This window comes from Oncorhynchus kisutch, linkage group LG13, assembly GCF_002021735.2.
Source record: "Oncorhynchus kisutch isolate 150728-3 linkage group LG13, Okis_V2, whole genome shotgun sequence".
Classification (NCBI taxonomy): domain Eukaryota; kingdom Metazoa; phylum Chordata; class Actinopteri; order Salmoniformes; family Salmonidae; genus Oncorhynchus; species Oncorhynchus kisutch.
The window spans coordinates 24,160,245-24,172,733 of record NC_034186.2 but is presented as its reverse complement, the minus strand read 5'-3'; the positions used below and the strand labels follow the sequence as shown (position 1 = coordinate 24,172,733).

At 45.1% G+C, this 12,489-nt stretch overlaps 1 protein-coding gene across 1 annotated transcript in view; it reads right to left on the bottom strand.

The window, feature by feature from the left end:
• Positions 1–12,489, bottom strand: part of LOC109902733 (carboxyl-terminal PDZ ligand of neuronal nitric oxide synthase protein) — a 170,227-nt gene that overhangs the window by 90,644 nt on the left and 67,094 nt on the right. The window contains exons 3-4 of the mRNA XM_020499339.2: positions 7,685–7,777; positions 3,752–3,810 (exon numbers count right to left, since the gene is read on the bottom strand). Of these exons, the coding sequence (XP_020354928.1) occupies positions 3,752–3,810; positions 7,685–7,777 (152 nt within the window). The remainder of the gene's footprint in view (positions 1–3,751; positions 3,811–7,684; positions 7,778–12,489) is intronic.

The following is a 12,489-nucleotide window of genomic DNA, read 5'->3' as shown; positions in this document are numbered from 1 at the left end:
TCAACACCCGTTGAATATGGCCAATATCAGTAAACGTATGGCAAAAAGCGTAATTCAATTGTTGGCAGCAGCACAGTACAGTTGCAGTCACCAACGATCTGGATAACATAAAAACAGCCCAACCAGCTCTGCAAGGGCGAGTGAGCTGTTCTCTCATTTGTGTCTGGAAGTAAATAGCAAGCTAGCCAACGTTGGCCAGGTAGCTTGGATGCTTGACTGCTGTTGTTAGGACAGAACAATCGTATCTACCCTACTGCTCGGCCAGAGCATCCAGTGTGTGCTCTGAAAGCTCCAAGAGCAAAACGCTCTAAATATACGAACAGACAATCTGACAATATTCTGAGTTTATGGGCGGGGCTATAGCTTAAGAGGGTGTGAATGATGCTGAATGGGTGTAGACAAAGAAGAGCTCTCAAAATATTCAAAGGCCATTTTCTCAAAAGTAAGGTTACAAGTTTATCAACTTTCAAAGCAGAATTACTTTCCCATTGTTCCTCAACTGTAGTGCATAATTGACCATTTTCTAGCCCTGAGTCTCTACTTTTATCTAATGTGAAAAACACAATTTCAAATTTTGCTACAACGAGCCGATCGGTCACAAATGCCTCTTCTGTGAAGTAGTGACGTGCGACATACACCTAGCTTCCTGAAACAGGTCACATACTACTAATCACCATCTTGATTTTGCATGCTTGCTGTGTGTGTGTGTGTGTGTGTGTGTGTGTGTGTGTGTGTGTGTGTGTGTGTGTGTGTGTGTGTGTGTGTGTGTGTGTGTGTGTGTGTGTGTGTGTGTGTGTGTGTGTGTGTGTGAGTGACCCTCATCAGCGTAATTGCTGAGGAAGTATTGGCAGGTATCCCCATAGGGAGAGGTACACGAGGAAACACACACTGGGCCAGATCCTATCCCACATACAAACGCATACACCAAACTTTGACAAGGGATTTGAGACATCCTTCCTAACAACAGGAGAACAAACGTTCCATGTTCTAAAAACAGCTTGCAGCTTCAATCTTCCTGACAGAATAACAAATCCCACTGTGCTCTCCTCTGTAGCCCTGAGGCAGGCTGTGCTAGCTGCTACTAAATACATCTCTGATGAGGCCAGGGAGCCCCCTCTGTTGACAGCAGGTGTATATACAGTATGTGTGTATATACACTGAGTATACAAACATTAAGAACACCTGCTCTTTCCATGACTTAGACTGACCAGATGAATCCAGGTGGAAGCTATGATCCCTTATTGATGTCACTTGTTAAATCCACTTCAATCAGTGTAGATGAAGGGGAGGAGACAGGTGAAATAATCATTTTAAACCTTGAGACAATTGAGACATGGAATGTGTATGTGTGCCATTCAGAGGGTGAATAGGCAAGACAGAAAATGTAAGTGCCTTTGAACAGGGTATGGTAGTAGGTGCCATCCGCACCGGTTTGTGTCGAGAACTGCATCGCTGCTGGGCTTTTCATACTCAACAGCCAGCCAACTATAACTGTGGGAAGCAATGGAGTCAACATGGGCCAGCATCCCTGTGGAACGCTTTCGACACCTTGTAGAGTCCATGCCCCGATCAATTTAGGCTGTTCTGAGGGCAAAAGGGGGGAGTGCAACTCAATACTAGGTGTTCTTAATGTTGAATACTCATTAATGAATACTCAGTGCATATGTGTTTGTGTGTGTGAAGGCAGGGCTGAATCACAGGGTTCTAACTAGATAGTCTGTCTGTTGTCCAGTCTCACGGAAGAGACACCAGCATTACTCTACTGATTTACAGGACTGGAATTACAAATGTTCCATGCTAGCTTTGTCATTCACCCTCCAATGGTTTTACAGTGTGTGCGTGTGTGTGTGTGTGTGTGTGTATGTATAAGTGATTAATGCTTCAGACACTGCACTGTATTTATCTAATTTCTCATCAAATCTGTCTGAGCCTCCAAATCCCTCAACTACAGTGTGTGTGTGAGCACGTGCGTGTGTGTATGTGTGTTCAGGGGCCTGAACCTGCTGCCTCAAATTTTGAGCCCCCTCTCTGCACTTCTGTCACATACACATGTGTGTGCACACACACACATCAATCTCCAGCCAGCAACGGCCTGGTCCATTTCCTCAGAGGTAATCTTGTGATTTGGACTAATACCACAGCCTCTTATTATCCCAGCTGAAAGAAACACACACCCACACCCTGCTGCCAAGATGCTGCTGGCTGCCGCAGCGTACAGAGGAACTTCCTACAAGGTTGCGAGAAATTCTGAGTTCTGAAATTTTGAGTTGAAGGGGCAGGGCTAGCATTATGGGCAGGCCTTAGGGGCCCTGGCCCGCCATATCATACCTCCATGCCCTCCAACAATACTGAACAAAAATATAAATGCAACATGCAACAATTCAAAGATTTCACTGAGTTACAGTTCATATAAAGAAATGAATTAGGTCCTAGTCTATGGATTTCACATGACTGGGAATACAGATATACATCTGTTGCTCATACACATGGACTACAGATCAGCGTTCAACACCATAGTGCCCTCAAAGCTCATCACTAAGCTAAGGACCCTGGAACTAACCTCTGCAACTGGACAAGCCTGTACCCTTGCACACTGACTCGGTACCGGTGCCCCCTGTATATAGCTTCGCTATTGTTATTCTTATTGTGTTACTTTTTATTATTACTTTTTATTTTAGCCTACTTGGCAAATACTTTCTTCTTCTTGAACTGCACTGTTGGCTAAGGGCTTGTAAGTAAGCATTTCACGGTAAAGTACACTTGTTGTATTCGGCATATGTGGCAAATAAAGTTTGATTTGGATCCTGAACTTCCTGACGGGCCGCCCCCAGGTGGTAAGGGTAGGTAACAACACATCCGCCACGCTGATCCTAAACACGGGGGTCCCTCAGGGGTGTGTGCTCAGTCCCCTCCTGTACTCCCTGTTCACTCATGACTGCATGGCCAGGCACAACTCCAACACCATCATCAAGTTTGCCGAAGACACAACAGTGGTAGGCCTGGTCACCAACAACGATGACACAGCATACAGGGAGGAGGTCATAGACCTGGCCGTGTGGTGCCAGGACAACAACATCTCCCTCAACATTAAATGTTTAATTAGATCATACATAATATTTTATACACAGATTCGGTCATTAAAATCTATAACGGATTCACTGGACAATATCCATCACCAAAGTCCCGTGTGTGTGTGTGTTTGTGTGTGTGTGTGTGTGATGAATCATTAAAATCAATAAAGCGTCTACAGATGCATACTCTTCATCACTAAACCACCATAGTCAGCCAATTAACCCAGCGGCGTTTAACTGCTCATTCTGGTCACTGGGCACTGGGCCATTCATTACCATCAACCATATCTAAACCAGCCTAACACACACATAGACACACCTACACACAAACACAATATATATAATTGTATACTGTGCAACACAGCTAGGCTTTTAGTATAACACAAGGAATTAGCTGTGGGCAATCGTTTGTGAAATGAAAACTCTCTTCCCCCTCCATGGTCATGTCTTGGACTGGTCTGAACCACCCAGAAGAGCTGTAGGGTGTGTGTGTCATTTTGTGTGTGTGTGTGTGTGTGTGTGTGTCCCAGGGTCAGAGTGGGCCGACCCAGCCCATCTGGATCCAATGAGATGCTAATCCACTTGGTGTGTCACTAAGGAAACCATTCAGGTCCCGCCCTGACCTGTCCTGCTCTCTGATGGGCCACATTAACTGCTGTAAGATGGTGGTGAAGTGTTACCTGTAAATGGGATCCTGCATCACCATCATCTTACTCTCATCCCACGTCCACTCCTTCTTCTGTGGAAAGACAGAATAAATTGTTCAGTGAGGAGTGTGCCGCAGACAGTCAGCCAGAGGTTTGTGTGTGTAAGGAGTGTGTGAGAGATGCTAAGATGGAGTGAGAGGAGGTCAGGACCTCTGTGTAGTACGTTCACGCCAGACACTTTAAAATGAGGCTGACCCCGCTGGCTACTGCCATTCACCACTGTGTCTCTGATTGCCACAGTAATGAACTATGACCTAGGGTGGGCTGGATGTTGAGCCCAAGGACTGGAGATATTGATTCAATAGAGCCAATCGATCCACAATCCACACACTGAATAAAGCAATTATTTCGCCCATTCTCACTTACCTTATTTTGCTCCCTTTCTTCCCATCTTTCTCACTCAGTCTTGCTTTGGCTGCTCTTTTTCACTTGCTCTCTCTTTTTCTCACTTGCACTCTTTCTTTCATATTCCCCAGCTTTGTCTCCCTCTCTATCTTCTCTCTTTGTCTCTCTTTTTCTCGTTCTCTATCCCTCATTCATTCTCATTATCTCTCTTTCTTTCTACACTGGGCTTTGTCCAAGTTTACTGAGAGAATATAAATGTCAACAGGAGAGCGATTGGAATTATTCCTCCTATTGATTTTTCGTTTCACCATTTCCACTCAAACATCTCTCTTTTCATACCTCCTTTCATCTCTCCATTCGGTGAGATGTAAATGAGGCGGTCTCTGGACGCGTTGACATTTCAGTCTTGGCCAGAGAGCAGGCGGAGAGACAAAGCAGACAGAGCCATAGAGTCCCATTCAAAATCACAACACCTTTCATTCTGTGCTATGTTCAGTTCACTCCAGCTGTTTAGAACAATTCAACCAGAGATTCTGGATATGGCAGAGGCATCTACTATCTATTAAAGGGGACTGACCAGGGTACAAGGCGCGTGTCTCTTTCTTTTACTGGGGTTATCAAGATAAATTATCATTCACAGTCTTGCGATCACTACGTCTATTCTCCTCTTTCTCTTCTCTCTATTCCCTTTGTCTTCCTACCCATATTATTTTCTCCTCTCTCTATTCCCTTTGTCTTCCTCCCCATATTATATTCTCCTCTCTCTATTCCCTTTGTCTTCCTCCCTATATTATTTTCTCCTCTCTCTATTCCCTTTGTCTTCCTCCCCATATTATTTTCTCCTCTCTCTATTCCCTTTGTCTTCCTCCCCATATTATATTCTCCTCTCTCTATTCCCTTTGTCTTCCTCCCCATATTATATTCTCATCTCTCTATTCCCTTTGTCTTCCTCCCCATATTATTTTCTCCTCTCTCTATTCCCTTTGTCTTCCTCCCCATATTATATTCTCCTCTCTCTATTCCCTTTGTCTTCCTCCCCATATTATATTCTCCTCTCTCTATTCCCTTTGTCTTCCTCCCCATATTATTTTCTCCTCTCTCTATTCCCTTTGTCTTCCTCCCCATATTATTTTCTCCTTTCTCTATTCCCTTCTTCCAGTGGTGGAATAAGTACTACATTTTCATACTTGAAGAAAAGTAAAGATACCTTAATAGAAAATTACTCAAATAAAAGTAATCCATTAAAACACTACTTGAGTAAAAGTCTAAAATGATCTGGGTTTAAATATAATTAAAAAACATGCTCCAATTAGTAAGTATTTTGTAAACCTCCCGCTTTGGGCGGGATGTGTCAATATGGAGCACCATTATATATATTTTTTACAGACAGAGGCACACTCCAACACTCATTTCATTTACAAACGTAGTATTTGTGTTTATTGAGTCCACCAGATAAGAGACAGTAAGGATGATAACACGTTATTATTCATAAGTGCATAAATTGGACCATAATGATGTCCTTCCTAAGCATTCAGAATGTAACAAGTACTTTTTGGTGTTAGGGAAAATGTATCAGAGTAAAGTGAACATATTTTCGTTAGGAATGTAGAGGGGTACACGTGAAAGTTGTCCAAAATATAATTAGTAAAGAAACATTCAGATACCCCCAAAAACGACTTAAGTAGTACTTTAAAGTATTTTTACTTAAGTACTTTACACCACTGCCTTCTTCCTCCTTTCTCTGTTCTCTCCATCCATAGGATCCCATAGAGTTCCACATAAAGGACCTTGGTCTGTGTGGACTCTAAAGGGCCTTGGTCTGTGTGGGCTCTAAAGGGCCTTGGTCTGTGTGGACTCTAAAGGGCCTTGGTCTGTGTGGACTCTAAAGGGCCTTGGTCTGTGTGGGCTCTAAAGGGCCTTGGTCTGTGTGGACTCTAAAGGGCCTTGGTCTGTGTGGACTCTAAAGGGCCTTGGTCTGTGTGGGCTCTAAAGGGCCTTGGTCTGTGTGGACTCTAAAGGGCCTTGGTCTGTGTGGACTCTAAAGGGCCTTGGTCTGTGTGGGCTCTAAAGGGCCTTGGTCTGTGTGGACTCTAAAGGGCCTTGGTCTGTGTGGACTCTAAAGGGCCTTGGTCTGTGTGGACTCTAAAGGGCCTTGGTCTGTGTGGACTCTAAAGGGCCTTGGTCTGTGTGGACTCTAAAGGGAAATCCCTTCTACACTGGAATCACTCTGATATAAGACTGTCTGGCAGTTGGTGTTCATGTATTGTTTTTTCTCCATACCTCATTCTAGGTCTCATTCTCCCACTACTGACTGCATAAATAAAGCTTCATTCACAGATCTGTGTTGGTTGGGATGTGTGGATGAGGCTTTATGAGCGATTGACCAACGGACAGCCGATATAGACAGCTGCATAATAGGCTGACGGATCCTTGCGGATATGGAAGCATCATTGGCATTCAGAGTGTTAAAAAGTGGACATGCACGCAAGAATGAACTCACGCATGCGCGCACAAACACACGCATTCGCTGCCCTTCAAAGTGGTCAAATGAAAACGACCACTAAGAACAACTCAATTAAGGCCTGACTGTAATCAGTGTGGAGGGAGGGAGGGAGGGAGGGAGGGAGGGAGGGAGGGAGGGAGGGAGGGAGGGAGGGAGGGAGGGAGGGAGGGAGGGAGGGAGGGAGGGAGGGAGGGAGGGAGCTAATGCAGCTAGGGGATATTTATATCCGGCCACATACCTTCTCTCTGTAGCCTCTCTTCGCCCTCCGCACCATTGTTAAAGGTTGTTAAGGCATGTTAAAGGGTCCTATACAGGCTAAATGCATTACAGATTCCTATAGAGCTTAAGTGTAGCCTTCAGCCTTCAGTCACTGCCTTGAGCCATGTCTAGTGCATTAGTACTGTCCTCTCTTTACAAAAAATGAATAGAGAGAGGAGAGAAAGTAGATCTCCAGACAATGGAGAGTTGAGGAAGGAAGAAGACATCTGCTGAATACCAGTGGCCTTTATATACCTTTAGGCTTGTTTGCATACCAGAGGTTATAAGTGTACTTCTAGCTTTAATAGGGACTGATGTTAATACTGTAGTAAACTGAGAGACAGCTGAGAGGTCACTCAAGGTAAACCCAGTTGAACTACTGTCAAGGTTTATTATAAACCCAAATCACTGTAAAACTGCCATAAAGAAAGCTTTATACAAATGACATGGAGAGCAAAACAGGGGGTATATTTAGCATAGCATAGAACGGATTTGCTCTCATCCTACACTCTACCCTGTCTGGAACGTTATTTAGCAGGGCACAGATTCACTCCTCTCCTCCACTCTAACCTGTCTGGAACGTTATTTAGCAGGGCACAGATTCACTGAACTCTACCCTGTCTGGAGCAATATTTAGCAGGGCACAGGTTCACTCCTCTCTGCCACTTTGACTGGGGTTGGTTAGAAACAACACAACAGCCATCCACTCTACGCCCTGCCCCTAAGCTCTGGACAGTTCAAATGGAAAGAAACTGGTTGAGAGATAATAACAGGTTATAAAAGAAAAAATAAATACTCACTTTTAACTTTTTTCTGAGTGCCACCTTCACTCCATCCACTGAGACAATGATGTTGACCTTCTTCTTCTTGATGTTCTTCACTTTGAATTCATACTGTGGAAAGAATGATTGATTAACATTAGTAAGTATATATTAAGACATTGAATTCGTATTGAGGAAAGAAAGATTTCTTAATATTAGTTAGCATATAAAGTGAAAATGAAATGAAACATTGCCCCCAAAATAAATGAAAGTATAGCTGCAAGCAGCAATGAATCGGGGCCCTGGAAGCGTTAAACATCCTCCCTCATTTAAGCCCCATGTAACAATTCAAAACACTTCATATGCAATTTCATGTTGATAAAGTGTAGAGAAGTGAAGTTATTAGGCTTTAATTGAGGATACAATATTTTATTTGAGATAGTTGTCATTTCCTCTTCAATCTTTCAACATATTGCTTAGCTTCTCTCAAACGTACTAGAGACAGACGTGATAACATACATTTTGAGTTCCAAGTCAATCGGATGTACGGTTCATGACTGTTTGAGGTTGTGGACAGGTGTCTTTTATACTGATAACAAGTTCAAACAGGTGCCATTAATACAGGTAACAAGTGGAGGACAGAGGAGCCTCTTAAAGAAGAAGTTACAGGTCTGTGAGAGCCAGAAATCTTGCTTGTTTGTAGGTGACCAAATACTTATTTTCCACCATCATTTGCAAATAAATTCATTAAAAATCCTACAATGTGATTTTCTGGATTTTTTTTCTCATTTTGTCTGTCATAGTTGAAGTGTACCTATGATGAAAATTACAGGCCTCTCTCATCTTTTTAAGTGGGAGAACTTGCACAATTGGTGGCTGACTAAATACTTTTTTGACCCACTGTATGTTGAGCAGTAATATGTGCTAATTGGTTAGGATTGATAGAGGAGTCATTAGTATTTCACATTCATTTGAATTTCATTTATCCAGGGAAAGAGAGTGTGTGTGTGTGTGTGTGTGTGTGTGTGTGTGTGTGTGTGTGTGTGTGTGTGTGTGTGTGTGTGTGTGTGTGTGTGTGTGTGTGTGTGTGTGTGTGTGTCTTTCCATTTAGCCAAAATATTTAACTGAAAGGTATTTTCTATGGCTGAGATCTCAAAGGTATTAGCTACTAGGGTAGCCACTTGCAGGCATTAGCTGGCAGGGTAGCTAGAGGTTTTAAGGCTGTGGCTAGCTTCCCTACATCTGTAGAGTCGATTAGCCTTATCCCTGCTGGTGTCTGATAAATCAGGGTTAAGCATAGGAAAGCTTCTGCTCTTCAAAAACATCACACACCATACCTACACAGCCATAGGGATTTACATTTGCACAACTTGACTGGGAATAACAACTCTGCCATAACCAAATATGGGCCTAGCAGCCGCATGAATCAATGTGAACCTGCTGCCTCCATGTCTTTAATATATCGCTTTAATGTTCCTCTGGTCGGATGCCTGCTCTGTGGTTGGTGACTGACTAGGCTGGGTGTGTGTGTGTGGTGTCTGTGTGTCCTCTCCTGTCTGCTCTGTAGCCACCTGCACCTGGTCCAGACAGAAACAGCTAGGTGTGTGTGTGTGTGTGTGTGTGTGTGTGTGTGTGTGTGTGTGTGTGTGTGTGTGTGTGTGTGTGTGTGTGTGTGTGTGTGTGTGTGTGTGTGTGTGTGTGTGTGTGTGTGTCTGTGTGTGTCCGAATGCCTGTGGTGTGTGTGTGTGGCCAAACTGGCCACCTATCTCTTGTGTTGGCCTTGGACTGATGACCTGATGCCTGATGCAGACAGGCCACCTGTCTCTTGTGTTGGTTCTGGACTGATGCCCTGATGCCTGATGCAGACAGGCCACCTGTCTATGGTGTTGGCCCTGGACTGATGCCCTGATGCAGACAGGACACCTGTCTCTTGTGTTGAACCTGGACTGATGCCCTGATACCTGATGCAGACAGGCCACCTGTCTTTTGTGTTGGTCCCAGACTGATGCCTTATGCAGACAGGCCACCTGTCTTTTGTGTTGGTCCTGGACTGATGCCCTGATGCAGACAGGCCACCTGTCTTTTGTGTTGGTCCTGGACTGATGCCATGATGCAGACAGGCCACCTGTCTTTTGTGTTGGTCCTGGACTGATGCCTGATGCAGACAGGCCACCTGTCTTTTGTGTTGGTCCCAGACTGATGCCTGATGCAGACAGGCCACCTGTCTTTTGTGTTGGTCCTGGACTGATGCCCGATGCAGACAGGCCACCTGTCTTTTGTGTTGGTCCTGGACTGATGCCTGATGCAGACAGGCCACCTGTCCTTTGTGTTGGTCCTGGACTGATGCCTGATGCAGACAGGCCACCTGTCTTTTGTGTTGGTCCTGGACTGATGCCAGACAGGCCACCTGTCTATGGTGTTGGCCCTGGACTGATGCCCTGATGCCTGATGCAGACAGGCCACCTGTCTTTTGTGTTGGTCCCAGACTGATGCCTGATGCAGACAGGCCACCTGTCTTTTGTGTTGGTCCTGGACTGATGCCTGATGCAGACAGGCCACCTGTCTTTTGTGTTGGTCCTGGACTGATGCCCTGATGCAGACAGGCCACCTGTCTTTTGTGTTGGTCCTGGACTGATGCCTGATGCAGACAGGCCACCTGTCTTTTGTGTTGGTCCTGGACTGATGCCTGATGCAGACAGGCCACCTGTCTATGGTGTTGGCCCTGGACTGATGCCCTGATGCCTGATGCAGACAGGCCACCTGTCTTTTGTGTTGGTCCTGGACTGATACCTGATGCAGACAGGCCACCTGTCTATGGTGTTGGCCCTGGACTGATGCCCTGATGCCTGATGCAGACAGGCCACCTGTCTTTTGTGTTGGTCCTGGACTGATGCCCTGATGCAGACAGGCCACCTGTCTTTTGTGTTGGTCCTGGACTGATGCCTGATGCAGACAGGCCACCTGTCTTTTGTGTTGGTCCTGGACTGATGCCTGATGCAGACAGGCCACCTTTCTATGGTGTTGGCCCTGGACTGATGCCCTGATGCCTGATGCAGACAGGCCACCTGTCTTTTGTGTTGGTCCTGGACTGATACCTGATGCAGACAGGCCACCTGTCTTTTGTGTTGGTCCTGGACTGATGACCTGATGCAGACAGGCCACCTGTCTTTTGTGTTGGTCCTGGACTGATGCCCTGATGCAGACAGGCCACCTGTCTTTTGTGTTGGTCCTGGACTGATGCCCTGATGCAGACAGGCCACCTGTCTTTTGTGTTTGTCCCGGACTGATGCCCTGATGCAGACAGGCCACCTGTCTTTTGTGTTGGTCCTGGACTGATGCCTGATGCAGACAGGCCACCTGTCTTTTGTGTTGGTCCTGGACTGATGCCCTGATGCAGACAGGCCACCTGTCTTTTGTGTTGGTCCCGGACTGATGCCTGATGCAGCCAGGCCACCTGTCTTTTGTGTTGGTCCTGGACTGATGCTTGATGCAGACAGGCCACCTGTCTTTTGTGTTGGTCCTGGACTGATGCTTGATGCAGACAGGCCACCTGTCTTTTGTGTTGGTCCTGGACTGATGCTTGATGCAGACAGGCCACAGGTACCATGTGCATTTTACGTTCAGTGTAGAAAACCCCAAATCTCAATCTCTAGGCACATTCAAGTATTCAGTACAATCCACACCTGCTGATCCATACTGGCAAGGTTTTAAAAGTCCATTAAAAGTTTATCTGTGTCTGGGTGAGGTGTCTGCCCAGGCTGGTCACAAGAAATAGACAGCAATTTCGGATGTTTGAAAAGGTCCTGAGAACGTCGATATACTGAATGCTTTTCTCGACTCTCCAAAAAAAAAAGAGAACCGATTGTCCAGCACTGGGTGGGAACTCATTAGGCTTGGAGCTGGTGCGTGCTGCTTAGAACACTACAGTTCACAATGCTCCAGCAAGCTGTGAGAACACTATGAATACTGAAGATACCTAGTGCATCGTTTTTAATTGCTTTGTTTTAAGCCTTCCCCAAACCATAGCCGTAACCTTAACCTCTCAGAATGAGTGCCTAAACTATTAACATTTGAGTTGTTTATATTTTAACCTTGTAACCATGCGGAACTAACCCTGTAACCACACAAAATGAAATCTTCAAAAATAATCATCCTTAATACGTCGAATTTCGAAGGGAAACAATGAGATCATGTTGGTCTACCTGGCCTGTTCAGTGCAGGGCAATTCCCTGGTAACATAATTACATATTTTATTTAATTCAGCAGTCAGGATTTTGAGCATAGCTCCATTCTCTGGAGGAGACTATTCATTCCAGGAGAGTATTACCAGTATCTTTGATATTAGACAGGCTGCTATGAGGCCTGCCAGGAATCTTATCCCTTGCTAACCCTGTGGAGGAATAATCTGCTGACCACTACCTGTTACCAGGTCAGTGGATAACACAGACAGCTGGGATAGATAGACAGACAGGCAGAGAGACAGCTAAACTGGGACAGACAGACAGACAGACAGACAGTACAGTGACTGTCTATGCGACATGTGTGTGTGTGCATACCGTAAGTGTTCGTTGTGAGTGACCTCTTTACAGATTACAGCGTCTATCTAATGCCTCTCAATGAACGGCTGGCACATACAATATATGCATCTGTGTGGCGTAATGTGACAATCTTTAAATAGGCCTGTCTATCCCTCATGATCCTGCTCCATCTCACAGTATATCACATCAACTAGTCTGGTCTGGCAGGCTCGTAAAGAGGTGCCACATCACATTCACTTTCAATTTCCAATCGACATCTTATACTGATGATAGGATGTTCAACAACACATGAAACGACCAAATAAA